The sequence below is a fragment of the Myodes glareolus genome, chromosome 15 (genome assembly GCF_982192425.1).
Source record: "Myodes glareolus chromosome 15, mMyoGla1.1, whole genome shotgun sequence".
NCBI classification, from domain to species: Eukaryota; Metazoa; Chordata; class Mammalia; order Rodentia; family Cricetidae; genus Myodes; species Myodes glareolus.
Genome location: NC_142040.1, coordinates 49,826,513 through 49,847,659, shown reverse-complemented (window position 1 = coordinate 49,847,659; position 21,147 = coordinate 49,826,513). Strand labels below are relative to the sequence as shown.

The window sequence follows — 21,147 nt, the reverse complement described above, 5'->3', positions numbered from 1 at the left end:
TCTGTGAGTTCGAAGCCAGCCTGGTCTACAGAGTGAGTTCCAGGACAGGCTCCAAAGCTACAGAGAAACCCAGTCTCGAGAAAATAAATAAATAAATAAATAAATTAATTAAATACTGTTAATAAGCTTTTCAAGATATATTAAATAAATAAACACAATTTCTAAATAGAACATACAACATGTTTAAAATGACAAAAAGTTAAATGTTAAGGGCTGGAGAGATGGCTCAGTGGTTAAGAACATTGCCTGATCTTCCAAAGGTCCTGAGTTCAATTCCCAGCAACCACATGGTGGCTCACAACCATCTGTAATGGGGTCTGGTGCACTCTTCTGGCCTGCAGGCATACACACAGACAGAATATTGTATATATAATAAATAAATAAATATTTTTTGGAAAAGTTAAATGTCAAAAAAGGGTCAATGATGCGCAAGGTTATATAAACATCTATCTTTCTAATTTTTCTTTAGTATTGATTTATCCAGTCAAGATTTCCCTATAGGTACCACAGGGTACTTCTCGTTCAATCACAGAAGTTTAAAGAGGGTTCTTCCTCTTTCCATGCCTGGAGACTGTGCCAAAGGAATCACCCTGTGTAAAATAACCAGGGTGATTGATGATCCCTTGTCCTCTCTCTCCCCTCAAGGCACATTCAGAGATTTGCCAAACCCCTAAATGTGGCCTGTACTGCACCAAGCTGTGGCTGTGCCAGGCTCCCCCCATCCCTTCTGAATTCCAAACAAAGGTGCATGGTGTCTGGGGAAACTGCAGGGCCTGCAGCAAACCAAGGACCCAGGAGCTAAGAACAGTGGCAGAAGCTTGCATGACCCAAGTATGGAAGAAAAAGTGAGCAAAGTGGGGGCTCCAGCAGAGCTCTGATGAAACAGATGTCAGGGTCTCCCTCTAAGGCTTTGTCGTGAGCTGTCAACTTCCGCACTGCGCAGGGGACGTCTAAATACGCAAGCCTTTGCGCCTTGACAATGCTGGCCAGAAAGAGGGTCATGTCGAAAGCGAGCATCTCTCTTGCAGGGAATGCTTGGTTCATAATAGCCTTAGCGTTGAGGCCCAGGTTTCAAGATGCCTGGGATGGGAGGGAAGCTGAGCATCCTCCAGTATGGTCCAGGTGACCAGTGGTGAGCTCAGGAACCTGGGTAGGACGGCGCAGCGTCACACAAACATGGCAACAGCCTTCACCACAAACTTGGAAACAGAGAAACCAGGCCCAGCCAATAGGGTCTGCGAGTGAGAACTCTTGGTTCACTTCTGATGGTTGTGCGAGCTGTCTGCAGTGCGACTGGACAAGTAGCAGTGAAGGCAAGCCAGCAAGCCATCTACTCTCAACACTGCTTCCTCAGCCTCCACGCCTCGGCTCCATCAGCTCTCTGAGAGGGAGGGAGAGAGAGACAGAGTCCAGTTATGCCTTCCTCTCAGGCTGCTGGCACACTGACATATGTCTGCAGTGGTGACAGGCTGGCTGGGGCCGAAAGGGGACAGAAGATTTAAATCTGAGCTGGACCTTAAAATGATTTCTCCCTTTCAAGCATTTCGCTACCAGAAAGATGAATGCACTGGGCTCTGTTCATTCCCACATTATTTCTATCTGACAGCTTATCGAAATCATCTTCCGGTGCTTTTCTTATCCCCACAACCCGAGATGGATCTTCTAAGAATAAAAATCATCTTCAATTTAATTTTGGATCAGTTCAAGTCATCTCTCATTATCTCAATTTCCCTGGGTTATAAAGACTAAATGTCTTGAAATCAGTTTTACTGCTAGTCATTCATGGGGAGGGGAACCAGGTCATATGTATAGGTCATTTAAAATGAATTCTATCGTCCTTTTGTAAAGGACCAAGGTTTGCTAGCCAACGCTGTACTGCCGAGGGTGGATATCATACATTACCATCTATTCAGCCATCTCTTGTGTTTCTTCTTCCTAATAAGCACATCATTCTTCTCTTTAGCCTTTTTCAGTTCCTCAAGGTAATGGCAGTACACATTTTGGCTGCAGAACTCACCTTCTGGGAACAAGTTCTGCATTGAGAATTCCCCAAAGTACAGACCATATGTGTGAGCTTTTCTAACACTTTAAATATTAACATGTGTTTCACAACTAATTTACAACTGACTTTCACTTTTACAGGCTAAAATCAGGCCCATTCATGTTCTGCTTGCTGCTAGTGGTAAGTTTGAGCTAGCTGTAGAGGACAAAGACCTCCATTTCTCTCTTTATAAGCCTCTAATGGCACCGCATACTTTAAAATGACTAGAGTTTTGCTCCGTCAGTGGCTATATTTCAAGATTCAGTAAGTTGAAATTTTAATGCCTTCCCAGAAACTCCTGAAATATTTGGCTATCTTGGGAGATAAATTAAAACCCTTGCTTTAAGGATCAGCACTTTTCTCTTTCTCCCTTCTTCCTTTGCTAATGCTGGGCTCCCATTTTCTAAACATTAATTAATTAAAAGTTAAGGTTCTCACTTATTAAATCGTTGTTTTTCTCCGAAAATATAAGCCTAACTTAACAGAGCAAACAGAAAGTGCAATCATCAGCATGGTGACGCCATCATCAAATACCAAAAACACAGCTAGAGTCTCTGTGACTGTTTTATCACCGCTGTGATTTTTATGAGATCAAAACAAACCAAAAACCAAAAACCAAAGTGAAAGTCACTTTTCCTAGATGTTTGAGCATGAGAGAAAAGACACCAAATCAATAACGTCCACATTCACCAGGGTAAGATGTAAGAAAATATATTTATTTCTTTCCATGACAATACTATGATAAAACTGTTAAATACATGCATGTTTTAAAAACAGACATAGGTAACATCTTTATAGAATTAACAGCCAAGCAATACTAGTATTATATTTGTAGTGTCTTAGTAATAGGTTATTTACATAGTCTATGTTCTTGTGATAATCATGTTTCCCATACACACGTCAGAATTCTGCGAGTCACGGAGACACTTCAATCTGGTTTGCTTCCTGGATATGCATTTTGAAAAGATTCCTTAGAGGATGAAACATGACTTTAAGTATTGCACGTCATAACCGATCACTTGTGTGAACACAAAAATGTCTGTAGTGGTGGCTCGACAGGAAGCGGAAAGGGGAAACTGAGGAAACTGTAACGTCTATCTTCTCCCAGCTACACAGACACACCTGGCCAAACGAAAGTTAGTAAACAGCTATTTACAAAAACCTAAAACTATTCAACATAACACCATCTTGAAAAAAAAAAAACATTCACTCTACAAATCTTACAAAAGACAAAACTTCTATCTGTTCACAGTATGTGTATTTTGTAAACAGTGACGCACTGCAATGCAACTCTGAAAGGAAAAAAATGGCAATTTCTTTAGTGTTACAGGGATAATGGCTTATGATCAACTAATGAAAGGTTTGGTCAAAAAAAAATTGAAAAAACTTCTTACTAGGAACACTGAGGACTTGTAGATGGCTTACTTTACCTTTGAAGATGCCTGGTTGGAACCATTTCAGACTCTGGATATCTGTTTCTATCCAGAACAATCTTTTCGGAGCGACTCTGAATGGGATGCATTTCAGCAGTTGCTCTATCTCAGGGTACCCCACCATAAGGAGTTTAACAGGGTTTTCTCTTCAATGCTTCACCGTGTTATTTCATACTTTCTTACATAACACATTGGAAGGAAAATTAAACCGAAGAAACGGGCTAATAATCGGTCTACTAGGAGAGGACGGGAGACAGCCTGTGGAGCCGACAGGAAGACTCTCATCTGAAAGCTGTTATTCAGCATTTTGTTCTATGAGCACCTGCCAAAGTACTACGTTGTCCCTGACTTAAGGAAGACTCGATGATTACCCAAAAATATCTTGATATTTGAGGATACGCTACTGGAATATCTGGAAGTAGGTTCAGAAGTTGAAACCTGCCCATTTAAGATAGAATAATTAACAATTAAAGTGCATATAAGGAAACAGAATAAATTTTAGTCATCCAATTAGGCACAATTTTAGGCATAAGTACAGCAAAAAGTCTGCAATAGTTTGATTTCTTCTAAAGTTCTGATTGACTAGCACAAGGGTGATCATATGCACAAGGGTGTGCATTATGAATGCAATAAACATTAATTTCCTCGTCAATTTTTCTCAGCATTTTTTTTCATTTTTAAGGGATTCAGTTCCAGCTACCAGAAAGTAATATAAATTATTATGGATTTATATCTAGTTAATGTGCAATCAGTTATGGTTTATTTAAAATAAAAGCATACCACAGTTAAAATTTAACTTCGGCAAATTCTACTTACACCTTGGACGAAAATTATCATTCATTCATGATGCAAGGAGAACAGGCACTACTCTAGTTAAAATCAAGGGGATCCAGTCATAATCTAATACCATAATTAGAAACGTGTGGCTACTAGACCAAATAACAACCCCAGAAACTCTAACAAGATGAATGCTCAGCTGAATGCCATTCTCCATCCTTTATGCCTGCATTTAGAAATAATTCATCTGTATTATAATCAGCATGAACATGATCATGAAGTTTACCAAGATAAAAGCAGCAACTGAAAAGGAGTAAAAAAAAAAAAATGCAGTGGCTCTAGTTTAACTGAGAGGCTTTAGCAGTATAAATAGCACTGAGGCAGAATCATGATTCAGGCTAAATGAATTTGAAGCAATTCTAGGGTTATATCTAAAAGATCAGTGTCCTGTAAGTTTGGCCACACTTCTCCCCCACCCCTGGCATTCTGTAAAGATTTTTGGGTTTGGATACAAGAGGGAGACAGGTATGGCAGCATGAAGCTGTCTCAGCAGAAAATATCAGTTCAAAGGAAATGTCTGGAGATAACTTACAAAGAGAACAGTTCTTCTGTTAATCAATTAAGCTCACACACATGGCTCGCCGAAACAGATGCTAGGTTGGTACAAACACGTCTCCAGATGGAAAACTCACTGGATAAAAGCACACTCCACATGGCTCCAAGTATGCTGACAGTGTCTAATGAAATGCCTGGTGAGTCTTCTGCTTTTCCTCCAACTGTGGGGCCGCTTCTACTGTATACTCAAAGCTCTCAGATATATGTGAGCTACATCTTAATCTTTAGCATCCTTCCAGACAGTTCTGCTGAGTTTGTAACACTCGGAAGGGACTCCATGCACACAGCCACTGGGTTGTCACTGTGTGCCTGGCATTAGCAGCTAATGACCCTTTCCCCATGCTTCACTGGGGAAGCCAAGGATCACACTTCCAAAATCCTTTGAGAAAGCATTTCACTAATTCGAACACAGTTTGAAACAGGAAACAGCAAAAGTTACCTTAGTGCAAACAAAGAAGTTTCACCAGATTAAATGCCTAAGCAGTAAGAAACTTGGAGCTAATACTTTCTGCATTTTGACATATTAAGGGGTACTTTATAATTGAAAAATACCACAACATTGATTTCGAATTCCCATTGAGAGGAGAAATTCTCTAGTCTTTCACTAAATTATATTCATTTAATTAACACAGAAAAGGACTGTGATATTTGATAAATTACTGGGGCAGGGGAAATTTCTAACAAGACCTTCAGCTTGCAAGGTCTGAGAATGTGACTCTCTACCATTTCTGAGTACGACAGTACTTGGCGTTCTGAATGCAAGCCTTCAAGTTCCATGAACCACGAGAGCAATGCTAATATGGAAAACGAGCCCGACACTTCCTCCCTCGAGCTTCCCAATGAATGGCTGCTTCTGTTGCCAGCAGCAGGAACAAAAGCACCTCTATCACACAGCATAGGGACACACTCAACTTTCTAGATACGCAGTACAACCATCTCAAATCCAGGACACTGCCAGTTCAACGGGGAGAATTCGGAAGGTACAGACGTGGTAATTAACGTAGCACACAGCTCACAGCTCTCACGCCAAAAGCCTAGTTAAGTATTTAAGATAATCTTTAAATTAAAGATTGAAAATGACCACTCCCAAGTATTATGATTACTTCCCCCACCCCATCTCCATTGCTCACAAGGGAATCAGAGTGAGACAGGCTTACAGAAGGGTGACAGCATGTCCTGCCTGTCCCTTTCTCCCCCACCCTCTCCCTGCCAGGCTTCTTCTCAGTGTACAACTCAGCAGGAACCACAGAGATAACAACACTGCCCGGGGATGTGGCTGTCTTCAATTCAATGGGAAAAGACAAGGACATCTGCCTCAGCCTCAGTCCCAAGCCACGTTTTCCTAAAATGATCCGCGGATACCCCGCTTCTCAGCGGCCCAGTGGTCCTGGAGACTGGAATTCGGAGGCCGGGGAGGATGAGCAGCGTTCTAAATGTTCTAAACGTCCCTCACTCTAGACAGCCACGTGAAAGGGGCCTGTTTTGATGATAGGATAAGTCCATTTTCTCTGACCGTTCCTTGTGTTCTCGGGTTAATGTAGTTCAGAAGGATGAGCTACTACCTCCCCTGACACTCATCCCTATTAGATGGAAGATAAAACTGATAAGCTTCCATGGGGAATGAGGCATAGGCTGGAGGCGAGCAGAGCAGAGCATTACGAGATGTGGCAGGGGAGAAGGCAGCCAGGGCTCAGAGTGGCTGGGTGGAGGTCAAGAAAGGACCCAGAGAGGGAAGGCACAAGGAACAAATTAAACTGTTTGGAGATGACTCTAGTTTGGAATATTTTTCATTACTGAAAATTTCTAAGAGTTATTATCTACATTTTATTTATTATATAAATGCATAACTAATTGGTTTCACCCCACAATCCATCATGTCATGAAGCTCCAAAATGTAGCTGCATCCTGGGATTAAAAACAGGATCATGCACTGATTATTAGACTTTCTCCCTTGTCATCCTGCATTTTTTTCCCACATGACTTTTTAAAAGAGAAAATAGGAGACCAGGCATAGTGGCGCATGCCTTTAATCCTGGCACTCAGGAAGCAGAGGCAGGTGGATCTCTGTGAGTTTGGGGCCAGCCTGGTATACAGAGTGAGTTCTTGGACAGCTGGAGCTACATAATGAGACCCTGTCTCAAAAAAGAAAGGAAGGAAGGAAGAAAGGAAGGAAGAAGTAAAAGTAAAAAGAGATTAAATAGGAACTAAAAAACCAATTCACTCTCTGCACAGTTTGGGGAACTTCAGATGACACAAAACAAAGGTCTACTCGGGTGTTTCAAACTCACATACTTACACACTTTGACAATAAAGGGCAGAGCAAATACAAACACACTACATGCATTTAGGTTTTTACTCTGCCTTTCTGAGACCCTCACTCACTTACACATTGTTGATGAGAAACCAGGATAGATGGAGGGTGCCGTGCTCGGACCCAGCTCTTCATGGCTCAGAGAGGAACCACAGGCCACTACCCACCAATTCCGTAAGCGTTACAACTTCTATTAAAGTCACCATTTACCAGCTGCTCTGGGGAGAAATGATCTCCCTTTAGGTTTAAGCTTATGAATTTGAAGATTGGGTCTGAGAGTCTAATTGCCTGAGGGAGGAGGGGCTGGGGCTGTGAGACCCCAAAGATCATCAATCGCTACTGGTCAGGTGGATGGCAAACCTTCTCAGGGGAACAGGGCCTTATCAGAGCTGGGAGTCAGCACGCACCAGTATCTAGTAGTTCTTAGTAGTCATCTTACATAGGAACTCATCACAACTATATACTCATGAATAATGTTGACTTTGTTCTTACAAAGCAGACACCGTAACACAAAACAAAAATGCAGAGAAAATTTGGAGTCAGTTCTAGAAATTTCCAACATGAGGACAACGGGCCGCCCAACGGAAGCTAGCGTGCCAGCTACGAGACAGGAAAAAGGTTTTCACACCCCGCTAAAGCAGGACAGTGTGATTCTGATTCAGGCTGGTCAGTGTCACACTTGCTTTTCCAAGTTTGTACCCCTGAGACAACTGTTTGGTAACCGTTATACAGTAGGCAGAGAAATGGGCAGGCTCCGTCAACTGGAATACCAGATAGGCACGGACATCAGCACACTCTACCAAACAGAACACCAGATAGTGGCTGTTACATTAAAAACTAGACTCGCTTTTGTAAATGCTGAGGACAGAAGACATCATAAAAGTTTTAAAATCTGTGCTTGGTTTTCCTCTAGACTGCAGTAAATGTCAGGCGCAGTAGCGTTATTTTGACTTGGACATTTTTCTTCCTGGCCTGTAAATCCACTTGGAATTCCATAACATACAAAGACGAGAAAACCAGTAACAACAGACAGTTGTTGAGATTTGTTTTGCATATACGAACTAGGCAGAGTTAGTCGTGAAATCCTCCTGGAGGATTCTTTGGCTCAATCAAAAACAGCTTCAAATCTTGAGTTTCTGTGTCTGAGGTTTCCGAGTCACTGGACTTGGGCTTTTAGGGTACATTAAAAGCACGTTAACACTTCTAGGGTCACTTGCCCGGAGGGAAGGTCTCTGGCTCTCCACTTTCGCTCAGTCCCTCCAGGAATGCCCCAGCTACTGCCGGGACGTTGAGATGGCAGACTGCACCGGCAAAGGGTGCCAGGTTAGTCATTTGGTTTGTTCTGGAAAAAGTTTGTGAAGGACCACCCTCCTCCGTTAGATTTAGGAGAGTCATCATCTTTAGGAGGAATCAAAAATTGCCTGGAATTGATGGAGCATGGACTTCCAAAAGAGACAATTTCACTGTTGCTGTCTGTGGACCTTGGAGAATCCGGAGAGACCAAATTCCAAGTATTCACATTGGCCTGAGGTCTGTAGCCCGCAGCCTTATCGGCTTCGTCTTCCGCTGCTGTGTCCTCCACAGCAGAATTAATGGGGAGGCGCATCTGCGGCTTATAGCCGGCCGCCACTGCGGGGTCACCGTCCTGCTCTTCCTCTGGCTTGGCTTGAGGCTGGTACATGGACTGAACATCAATGTACACGACCTGGGAAGTCCCTCCCACTTCGTCTGCTGTGGGGTTCCCTATTTCCTCCTCAATGATGGGTGGGCAGTAGGACACAACCACGTGGTTCTCGGGGTCCGCCTCAGAGCTCTCTGCAGGACGCTCAGCCACGGGGGAAATTATTTCTGTATCTTCTATTTTAGGAACTATTGATCGCGATTCCAGAACTTCAACATTATTTGGAGTACAGGGATTCATTTCCAATGTTTTGAGAGCATTGCTTCCCTGGAAATAAATTCGGAACACTGGTTAAGACAATGCTGCATACTTCAGTGGGGCTCCTCTGACAGAAAGACTTGTATTTTACTTATTTTTTCCCCCTTCACATCTGTTTATGAACACTGGCCTCAGCAGCTCTGGAGTTCACATCCAGAGCAAAGCTACTTCTTTTTTCCCCTCCATGTCAATATTTTCCTTACTATTCATAGTGGTTATAAAAAAAAAATAGCGTGCTGTAAACACTGAAGATGACAAATTCTGGACATTCAACAGATGCTAAAACATGCTACCTTCCTCCTACTTCTTTCTCGGGCTGACATCACAAGCTTCTCACAAAAGACAGAAAGAAGGAGCCCTCGGGTCCCCAAACGCAAACACACGGAACGAAGGGTTACCTCGCAGAGGCTCTTCTGAAACTGTAACGCTTTACAGTTCTCTGGGTTGGGAATATCAGGGTAGAACGTCTCCTTAATCCTTCAAATAAAGAACGAATCAGGTTTAGTAACTATCACGCGGTGACCGTGTAACAGAATAAAGAAGTCATTTGGTTTGGCTGGAACTTTTTTTTTTTTTTTTGTGATCACGCCAAAGAGCACCTGAGACACAGATGGAGGCTCTACCATGGGCCATTCACTAGCGATCTGACACAGGGCTCCAGTGTGCACGCTGTGGACAGCCAGTCTACGCTCAAGCTACAAGACCTTATTGGGTCAAGGAAGTAAAAGTAAATAATTTACAGCGATGGTGGCGATCGTGTCTCACGTGAAATACTGCTATGTTTTCACTGCAAACTGGATGAAGCAGGGCCGGTGACTCAAGGGATCTGTCTGCTCAGCAGGCCTCTGCCCAGCACAGGGCCTGGACTGGCAGGGGAGAGCTCAGCTAGGGTGGGGAAGCACAGTGAGCGCTTGCATTCTTAAAGCATTCATTCTATTTTCATTTTTTTGTTTTTGTTTTTATTCATTTGCTTGCTTGTTTTTAGAGGTAGAGCCTCAGGGAGCCCAGACTGGCCTTGAATTTGTGGTACTCCCCAGGCCTTAGCACCCCTAGCCCTAGGATTACAGCCATGAGTCACTTATACCAGATTAAAAAGATAACAGAAAGTATTAAAGGTGACGGGCATGAGAGACAGGAACACTGCCTGCTGAGCTAAAGAAAAATAAAAAAGCTACAAACCTCAGATAAAAATTCAACATCAGAAAAAACGAGGTTTGCTCGACCTCCTTTATTTTTACACTCAGAACTACAAAGAACTCCGTTTGGAATTCCTGAAGACCATGGCTACGCAGACACCAGTCCAATTTTCCAGCTTTCAGGTGCCTTTTATTTATTTATTTTTAACTGAAATTTTGCTGTAAAGTTGGAATTAGTTGCCAAAATAGTTATTCTATTTGCAAGTATTGCTGTTTCCATTTGGAAGCCAGGACAGTCAGGACACGTGCCCTCCGTCATAAACAATGGCATTCTAAAGCCAGGGAAGCCCTTTCTGTGCTGGCGACAGCCTCTGCTCGGACACAGTGAGGACGGCTCCCAGCAGCCAACCCAGTGCGTGCTGCCTCCTTCTGAGACCCTGTCCATTTCAGCCTCACCCTGCACCTGTCTCGCGTGTCACCCAATTATCTAGAGGCCCCAGTTTCAGAGCCTCACGGAAATCACTCTCTCTAAAACATTCTTTCACCTCTTGTTACTCTTCAGGGCTCTTCACAAGAAGCTTCCCTGCTGGCCTCTTCCTTAGCCGGCTCCCTGTCCCTGTCTCCGTGGGTGCCCATCACACTCTGAAAAGCACGAGTTTACAGCCACCCATGCTTGCCTGGCCCTTCTCTCACTGCACTGTGAAACTCTGAAGCCCAGGCTGGCTTTCCTCACGACCATAATTACTTTCTCATGGAAGGGGCATTCCTACATGATACATAAGGGAACAAAAGAACCAATTCTAACGGGCCTTCAGGACCTGTGCCATCTTAATCATTAGGGTCCATCGAATCCTGCAGATAGTCACTGTCAATTTCTGCGTGAAAGTATCTTTAAAGCAAATCTGCCATTACTACAAATTATTAGTAAAGGAAGTGTGGAGGCGGGGGAATGAATCCTTTTACTCTATGAGCTCTTAAATATTTTCAATCAAATGTTATATTCTTACTTGATATTGAAGTTGGCGTTCTGACTAAAAAGAGCATATTTGACCAATTTGCACAACACGACTGAATAATGAAGCTGGCAAACACACAAATAGGTGAATACAGACGTTCCATTACCATTCTCGCTTCCGGTAGCAAAGGATGCTTGTCACCACGCCAACAATGACAGCCACGGCCACTGGGATGAGGATGGCGATAATTAATCCCACAGCTGGAAGGAAGCAGTTATAAATATTGAAAATCACCTCTGGAAGTACTGGGCTCAGAATAAACTTAAATTAGGACACACTTAAATGTATTATTTGAAGACAGAGAAAAAAAAATCTAACTGATCCGGGGACACTGAAAAACAGCAGAATTGCTCAACCCTGTCATTGGCGACACAAGGCCAGATGTTTCTGGTGTGAGGAGGGTGGGAAGGGCTGTCCTGGCTGCGGCGGGAGGTTTAGCCACATCCTGGTCTCTACCCAGGAGATGCCAGCAGCACTCCAGTCACCGTCAAAAATATCACCAGGCATTGCCGAAGTGTCTTCAAGGGGGCAAAACCACCTCCCACCGAAACACCGCTTTAGTGCGCCACAGCCTCACGGCGCTGTACTTCAGACCTGGACGTGAACTCCATCCTGGCCGAGGGGAAGACTCAAGTTGAACCAGAAGTTCTGTCATTCTGAAGGACAGCAAGGGCTATTCATCACCTGCCATCTCAGACTTACAAGTGTGGTGTTTTACTAACCTTTAAAGAATGTTCCTTACACACTTCCCTAGACATATTAAAATCAAACTAGTTGGGAAAAATATTTAAACCGAATTTAGGAAAAAAATCCACTATGCATTTGGAATTCTAGATTTTGGGTGCTTCTCTAGATTAGTTAATTTCTGATATACTCATTGGGAAATAGTTTAAAAGAACTGACAAGAAAACAAAACAAAAATTCCTCTTTTGACTTTCAATACTCTCCTCATTCTGACATAAAAATATGAAGCCTTAGAGCAGTGGTTCTCAACCTGAGGGTCGTGACCCTTCTGGCAAAGTTCAATCTCCAAAACATATTTACATTATTATTCACAACAGTAGTAAAGTTATAGTTATGAAGTAGCAATGAAAATAATTTTATGGTTGGGGGGTCACCACAGCACGAAGAACTGTTTTAAAGGGTCATGGTACCAGGAAGGCTGAGAACCACTGCCTTAGGGCTTGGAACAAAGATGCCTGGGCAGCCCCCAAATGCTAGAGACTGAATCACTTCAGTGAGGAAGGCGTTTCTAGAGCAGTGTTGAACTCACAGTTTTCTTTGGTCACCACAAACATGCTTTTCTCTGGACCCAGGCCGCCATGCGTGTAGGCTCGCAGGACCAGGTGGTAACTGGTTTTCCCCTGAAGATCGGCAATCCTTAACGTCTTCTGGGATATGTCAGTGATATTCTTCAGCTTGATGTCAGAATGACCTAACGTAAAGAATAGTCTCACTCATTCTAAGGTTACTTTAAACACTCGGACATGCAACCAGGCACCCTTTGGAAAACAAGTCTGACTTCTGGCCACACCCAGACAAGGATCTGGGGTCACCTTCAGTTCTATTCCTGCCAGACACACCATCTAAACTCCTCTAAACTCAGGCTTCTCTGGCTCTGCAAGGGAACAGCATGGCTTGGCTCCCACCGACCGGCCAAGTTTCCAGGCGTCCTCTTTAGAACAATGCCTGGCATAGGGCGGGCAATCCATGAAAGTCACTTCCCAGTGTGTGACTAAGGGAAAGCCCTGAAACTCAAAGGCACTCAACACAGGCCCTTAAGAAGCAGTGGCAGAGACTGGACAGGTCAAAGGTGAAGGGCAGTAGACATGACCTCAGTCCTTAGGAAAGGACGCACGTGGTGGGAATTCTCAACAATAAGACGCTATGAGGATGCTTTGGGGTCACTTCACAGGGAAGGGTGAAGATTGGTTAACTGTTTCGTTCATGAAAGTCGTGACCAAAATAATGCAAGACGAGAGCTGAAACAGCCAAGCAGTAACAAATAGAGTGACTGACGAAACGAACCGGGTCCTTCTGGCCCCTCGCCTTCACAGCCACTAAAATCAGGGAGCCTTTCTATAAGAGTTTACCTGAACTTCACAAGGCAAGCTTAGGTGGCCAGCTCTTGGCCTATGTTTGTTCAGAAAGGATGGAGGATTAGCTCCTTTAGACTAACTATCCTAGCCCCTCTCCACCACATTCACAGAGAAGCATCACCTCACTGGGTGAGGGAATTCAATGCTCACATTGCTACAATCACAGAAAGATTGGTTATTGATTTAAAAAAAAAGCTACTTGGTATATCTGCATTTTGCTTTTCTTACTGTAATTGCTTTCTGCCCCTCTTTTGTTTAATTGTCTTAAAATTTCTATGTACTAATTTCTCAGTTCTTCTCATACGCTTTAGCGAATGCTCCATACACTTTCCATGTACAGAAGTAACCAACCCTCAGCCCCACACGCTCCTGCTTCCTCCCGACGGGGGCCTGCTACTCTAGCCCCTGTGGCCCGCGCTGCCCTCTCTACTGACCCTACCCCACTCTCCAGCTCCTTTCTGGGTGTTCCTCACTTCTCTTCCAGTCAGTGAGGCATTCTTCCTTCTAGCAGATTCCAAGAAAGGCAGTACAGAGGAAGGAAACACTCGCAGCCTTGCAAGCCTAGAGAACCTTCATCCTCCCTTGCTACTGTCTGACAGTGAGGCTGGCTGCACCAATTTGATTCCTGATTATAATTGGAGCTCAGAACCCTTTCTTTCGTGGGGTTTTTTTTCTGACTCTTTTGCTATTAAACACAAAACCACATTTTAAAATATGAATAATATGCTATGGCATGGAACATGCCACACTAGCAATAAGTGAACACCGGTCTGTGGAACTTACAGGGAAAGGATTCACAGTAAGCGATTTTGACTTTTGAAGAATCTACGTGCTGTTTACTGTACCCCTTTCCAGACAGCCTTGGGCACGGTTATTTAGCTATGCACCAGCCTTTTCTCTCTTTGTGTATTTCAGCACCGTAACCAACGCCGCATTAACTCACCCGTCTCAAAACTCCTGGTCTTAGGTGTATCTCGCTCTCCTTTCTGAAAGTAAAATAAATACCCTCTCAGAAAGCCACGGAGCTCTTCCACAGGGATGTCTTCCCACTTCACTAAGATCGAATCTGCAGATGTATCTTCCACAGTAAAATTCGGGGCCACAATTGGAGCTGTCAAAACAAGAAACCACTTGCTGAAGGGTGGGGCACCAGCAGCTTTTGAGGTGGCTGACTTCAGAGACGCCTAACCTTGGCACTGAACTGTATTCTCTACTCTGTCGTGAACTCTGCAGGCAGTGAGCAACACTTCCACACTGATGACCAGCGGAGCTCAGGAAGGAATCATAGCCTGACACACATCCAGGGACAACCTGTACCACAGCTTTAAGTGATCACTCGAACGAACTTCATGCATAGCCCTGTCTTTACTTAGTCCTGGATACATTTCCAAGTTTAAGCGTCTATAGACACAAAGCAAGTATTTTTGACAGCCATGATTTAACTTTCTCAATGCCAATACTGAAACTGTGAGGTAAGCAAGGAGGTGGAGAAAAGTGATTAAAAAATTTAAATTTGTGATAGACATTATTTTATCTTCCTTGATCTAAACAACTAAATCTATATATTTTGGAGACTAACTCTTGCTATTTGCCTAATCATAATTTCTCATGTTATCCAAACTTTTAAAAAAATAACTCATTGCTTTAACTTACCTAGTTCTTCTATGTATCCAATTATAGAACGTAACAATTGATATCCCTGATGAGTGCATCCATAGAGGTAAAAATTATATCTCACTCCTGGCTGAAATTGATCTGTAGGATGAACAAAATCAGTGAACATTCGTAAGTATATGTAGGTAAGCAAGAATATTTATTCTAGAAGCATTAAAATTTACAACATGTTAAAATTTCCAAATCTAACTGCAAGCAGATTTATTATGAAAACACATTGGTACGTTTTAAATAAAACTGGCAAACATGTAGGAGTATTAAGCAAAACTTGAACACTTTCGCTTCTATAGTAATGAAAATCTTTGAGATCATGGGGTGACATTTCTTGGAATAGAAAAAAAAATATGACTGAGGTTGACATCTTGTTCTTGCCTCCAGAAGCCACCCAGTCAGTTCACTATGCGACTTCGTGGTCACAGTGTGCTAACAAATGCTTTTGCTTTCCTCTGTGCAAGAAATGACATCTCTCCCCTAGTCCCAGAGGCTAAAAACTCCACTCCAGCTCAGAGCCTCAGGGACAAAGGAACCAGACAGGACCTGGGAGTTTGTTTCTCTTCCTAACATTCACTGAGCAAGACTTGCAAGGAAGTATCTTTTTTTTTAAATTAAGTTTTTAGGTTAACACACAAAGTAAGTCATCAAGGCATCTTCACACGTCCATACTTACACCTGGGTCTCTGGTCCCACCTTCCCTTGTGTGCACCCCACCCCACCTCTTCTAGCTGAGTCTCTTTCTTCAACCCATGAAGCACCTTTTAATGTCTCATCAGTTACACAACTCAAAAGAGCATGCGAGACGTGAGAAACGCAGAAATGCACAGAACCACATGACCAGCATGGAGAAGCTGGCAAGCGTGGGGAAGAGACATGGGCAAGCGCAACCACGACTCTCATGGGAGATGTATGTGATCTTAAGTGAAACACCAATCAAGCCCACGAAGATCAGAACAAGCCCTCGAAGCGAGCTTTGAAGAGGATGGTGAGAAACCATGAAGCGGCTCATCTCCGAAGAGGATAATGCTTTAATAACGTTCTAACAGTGCAGGGGCAGCAGCTCCTGTGTGGACCAGCCATTCCAGTGTGGCTAATACAATGGCTCCTTCATCCTCGTGCCCAAAGAACACCTGAACTCCACAGGTGACAGCGAGACGGTCAACCTCAAAATGACATGCTCTAAAGGAAAACTGTGGCTTTCGTCTCTTTTTAACTTTTCTCCTACCATGATTTTTTCTCAAGTGTTTGCTCTGTGCTTTCAAGTACTAAGCAAATACTGATGGAAAGTTCAACTCTGCCAAGTGCATTCCATTGCAGGAAAGGTATACTTCAGGCTCTGATTTTACACTGCCTGTAAACCCATGCCTTGTTTTACATACTATCGATTATTGAATAGAGTATGTCACTTAAAAGGGACTGGTGGGTGGCACAGATACCATGAGAGAGAGTAGAGAGCTGAAGGACAGGAAGCTGCATTAAGAGAAGAACCAGGGAAGGGCTGAGGCCAGAAGCTCAGGAGGGAAGAAAAGTCGAGAGCCCCAGCCTTTTGAAGCTTTGAGTAGTTCTGCATTTGAATTCAGGCACCACTGCACTGTAACTGTGGCCCAGAGCACTTGTCCGAGTACTCTGTGCCTTTGTCTCCTCGGCCACTGCAGAGACCCTGATCCCACACAGCACCAGTTACTACAGTGGCTTCTCCCCATCCCGAGGGACCTCAACCACACCTTGCTCTCCCAGAAACACCGCCCATGGTGCCCCAGCCCAGGGCACCCCACTTATTCTGAAATCCTAGGAGGGAGAGGAGAGAGCAGAGGCTCAGGGTGAGGCTCAGTCAAGTCGGCCCCACATGAGAGGAATCGGGAGTAGGCGCAGGGACGAGGAGGATGGAAGAACGGAAGAACAGAGGGCGGCCAGAGGAGAAAGGAAGTAGCTCGAAAGACAACCATGACTTCAGTCAACTGCAGACGAACCCAGGCAGAAGGGAAACTATCTGAACTTACATGTGCTGAATCAATGAGGGAATCCTCACCCTTTGACAGAGTTTCCAAACAGTAAGCAAGAAGAACCTGTCTTAGGGAGAGGAGCAACTGGGGGCCCCTCACTCTCCGGCTTGCTTCCCTAACTCATGAGGAAGGACCAGGATGTCTTTCTTGATGTCTCCAGAAAGATCAGGACCTACAGACCCAATACTGGCCCAGGAGAATCCCACAGGAGTAGGCACACACTGGTTCAGCAGAAGGCAGGGCAGCACCGCAGGAGGGAGGCCTCTGCTTCCAAAGGAGAAGCGGGGTTAGCCTGTGGGGTCCAAGCCTCCGTGGGTGCCACACTTCTCAGGCTGTACCTATCATATTAGGGAAGGGTTGATTGTGGCAGCGAGGCCTCGGTGACCCGGATCCTGGACAACATAAGGCAAAAGGGCCCTGACTATGCCGTCCCCTTTCTTCAGTAGTGCTTTCTTGTGGCGCTTCATATCTGGACTGTTATTCCTACTAAACTCTATTTCATCAACACACTGCAATTTATTCCCTTATCGGCTATTTAGCTATAATCTTCAGATTACAAGCAATGCTATCAAGAGCACTTTCGGAGCCGGGTGTGGTGGAGCACACTTTAAATTTCGGCAGCAGGTGAATCTCCGAATTTGAGGCCCTACCTCAAAAAACAAATACCATTAACCAAATGCAGATATATGCTGCTCTTTGATGACCTCTCTGAGTAAATCCCTGGACAAGGAAAACCTACCTCCAAGGGTTAGTCTTTTCCAGAGACAGGCCACAAGCCACACCGAATTAAGATAAATTAGGTCATGCCTGCCGACAGTATCCAGTCACATCTGTGTGGTTTTTCAACCTCCCCTCCCCCCGAAAGGTAAAATTCTTCTTACCAGATTCTATTACAGTCTCGGTGCTGTTTGAAGGAACCTTTATCCAGTCCATGAGGCAGGGCTCAGAACGAGATGAGTTGCACCATTTAATGACGTAGTCACAGGTCATGTTGGGGTCAGGATGCCAGGTGAGGAAGATCCTCTTTCCCATTCCAACGGCTTGTTCTACTACGATGTCATCTTCAACAAGGTAAGAAAGACATTTTACTGGCAGTCAGAGAAATACCAAAAGGAAGGCTTAAGAAAATGGACAGTAGTTATAAAAATTATTTCACTGTAGACAATTCTAAAATAGTAGTTGAACTACCATTTAGATATCAATATTTAGCAAAGAAGTGTTGTAGTAGTAACCTTATTGGGATAACTACAGCATTTACCTCTATCCGGAAAATGAATGACACAGACGTTGAGGAGAGAACAGAAAAGCTTCTAGAATCAGGTAGACACATACTGGCGGTTAGACTGGCACCAGGAGGAGGACCATAGCCTGACCATGTGGGGTGAGAGAAGGAGGCAGAAGGCTGGGCAAGGGCCAGGGGGACAATTAACTCTTGCTCTCACCGCCCACGGTGAGCACAGCTCTTTGGGAAAAGGAGACGCACAGAGTAGGCAAACGGAGCACCCAGAAATGAAGAGCAGACCATCTGCTTTCCAGGACTCAGGCATCCCAACCCAAACGTGGGGCTGAGGGAACCATCTAGGGGCGGCGCAGAGGGTGGAGAATGGCTGAAGCAGCTGAGTTTGAGGAGGGATATCTAGTGTGGGCAGAAGCATTCCCAGAGACCATGAGATGCTGGGGTATGTGTATATGTGTGTGTGTGCACACTGGGGACCAAGCGTAGGCTCTGTGGCTGTGGGAGATTACTTTACTTTCTGCTAGACCTGGGCCTAAGGGATAAGTGAGAAGGGAGGTGAGGTTTGAGGGACCAGAGTAGAGGGCAGCACAGTTATGGCCAAGAGAGGGGAGGGGTTCTCATAGGGACACAAAAATAGAATGGCCTCTCCAACTCATTTATATGTAAGGGTTTGGTTAAAACAAACAAGCAAACAATCCCATATATAGGAAGGACTCTCATAAAGCAGCTACTCCTGAGCACTGGTTTAGAATACAGAGGGTCTGGATGTCAGATAGCTTTCTTGCTCAATGTGCCTACAATGCCACGGTGCAAATGGGAGCTGAGGTTGTGTAGCCTCTGCCTCTGGGAGTGAGAACTTCAGGCTGCCAGATGTCAGTGTGCGAGCCCTGACCACAGTTAGAGCTGGAACCACCTTCTCAAGGACACACAGAATAGGTAGGGTCAGAATGCTCCAGTTAGAGACAACACAGTAATTAAAGAGAAACAACTGCCATCTTTAAAATGCCAAATGAGGGCTCACTGGACACCTTGCTCTGACTCCTGCCCCTAAACATGCCATGCCATCTGCCATGCCCTCCACTGCCTAGGTTTAGGGCTGTGCTATGACCTGGGTGTGGACAAGTCTTTGAAATGACTCTGCTATACATTCCTACTCCATAATTCTCTGTGATCATTACCTAGGACAAACCAATGAACCAGGCCAGTGCCAAGAAACCACCACAAGCAAGCGCTGAAGAGACACTCAGGGAAACCCAACCAGACTGTTTTTCTTTCTGTTATGAGTGGGCTCATAAAAAGTTGTTCCCATACTGGGGAAGGTCAGCAAAGGAGCTCAGGAAGTAACTGGAAGAAGAGGTGGAAGTAGCCATTTAAAACTCATGACTCAGAAAGCTGTCTAGCTTTGAGGGAAGAGGAAAGGCTAGCAGGGGTGGGAGTGGGGAATTAGTGAAGGACACCAGAGGATAAAGATGGTCCAAGTAAGCTATGTATGATGTGTGGAAATAGCAAATTCGAGCTTTGTGAAAACCGAGAGGAATTGTGGCGAGCCACTGGCAATCTGTGGCAATTTAGAGGCAAACACTGAGATTTTAAAATCACACCATGTAGATCTTTGGTTTTCAAAACCCTTATTAATAATCAAATTTAGCCTAGAAGCTTTCTTATCAATACGGAGAATTTCTATGTTGGGTTTGGAGGCTGGACAATCAGGAGTTCAAGGTCATCTTTTGCTACGTAGCAAGTTCCAGGCCAGCCTAGACTATACAAGACCTCACCTATAAAGAAAATCATAAGTAATGACAACAAAAAACACACTCAAGGGGAAATAATTATCAATGACCACAAAGCTGCCAATTAAAACAAGTATCTTTTTCTGCACAATGGCCTGCAAAAACAGACGGACAGCAGAAACCCTTAGTCTTGGAAAGATACTTTTTAAAAGGCCTTTGACCAAACAGTTTAAAGTATTTCTTCCCAAGATTGCTATCCACCATCAGAACTTTTCATACTCTATGACAAACTAACTAGATACAGTAATTATTATCTTTCACACGTTTATGGGCTTCCAGTCAATACTAAAGTTACCCAGGAGGCTGAGGCTGTTCAAGTCTGCCCTGGCTATCTAGTGTGTTCAAGGCTAGCCTGAACCACATAGCAAAATCTTGTCTCAAAACAGACAAAAAATACTACTGACAGCATCCCTCAATGCAGACATTCCTGTACTTGGTCCTCTAAGGGCACACATATGCAAACTGCATGGGCGGAGCAGGCTTGTGAGGAAAGCTGGCTACACTGACGGTTTCTACTTCCATCTGCTCCTGTAAATTCTCCCCTGTAAATTCTCCCGAGCACTCACCGTTTGGGATTTCCATACTGGCTATTTTAGAAGGTGGTGATGAGCCAGCAGAATTCTTTGCCACCACACTGATGATGTAGTCATTTTTATCCAGCTGCATCTCTGCTCTGTGTTGAGGATCGAGGATCTCAGAAAGGGACTGGGTCTCCTCATTGGATGAGCATGATACATTATAGGAAAGTATCTTTCCATTAGCTTCACTAATGGGCAAAGGCTGCGGCAAACAGAAGAACAGATTCTCTCATTAGAACTTGCAAAAGGGTACAAGGCTTGGGCAAGGTCATCAGGCCTAAAGTGGGCTAAGTTCCCAATAAAAAGTGAAAATAGACTATGCAGCTATCAGGAGTGCGAAACTCAAATTTTAAAATCCACTGAGACCATTTTTTTTAAGGCATGAAAAGGTTAAAAAAGACCCACACTTGTTACACACTGAAAATCCACAGAAATGTAAACATTAATATAAAACTGTTCGATTTTTATAATTTCCAGAAGCAAAAATGTAAGACATGGCCCAAA

The 21,147-nt window shown here is 44.1% G+C and overlaps 1 protein-coding gene across 4 annotated transcripts in view; it reads right to left on the bottom strand.

The window, feature by feature from the left end:
• Positions 1 to 4,211: 4,211 nt before the first annotated feature.
• Positions 4,212 to 21,147, bottom strand: part of Lifr (LIF receptor subunit alpha) — a 106,667-nt gene continuing 89,731 nt past the window's right edge. For all 4 annotated transcript variants that reach the window (XM_087896917.1, XM_087896915.1, XM_087896918.1 and 1 more), the window contains exons 13-20: positions 20,632 to 20,845; positions 17,920 to 18,099; positions 15,021 to 15,122; positions 14,311 to 14,478; positions 12,542 to 12,703; positions 11,375 to 11,468; positions 9,515 to 9,593; positions 4,212 to 9,125 (exon numbers count right to left, since the gene is read on the bottom strand). In XM_087896917.1, the coding sequence (XP_087753043.1) occupies positions 8,502 to 9,125; positions 9,515 to 9,593; positions 11,375 to 11,468; positions 12,542 to 12,703; positions 14,311 to 14,478; positions 15,021 to 15,122; positions 17,920 to 18,099; positions 20,632 to 20,845 (1,623 nt within the window). In that variant the 3' untranslated portion in view covers positions 4,212 to 8,501. The remainder of the gene's footprint in view (positions 9,126 to 9,514; positions 9,594 to 11,374; positions 11,469 to 12,541; positions 12,704 to 14,310; positions 14,479 to 15,020; positions 15,123 to 17,919; positions 18,100 to 20,631; positions 20,846 to 21,147) is intronic.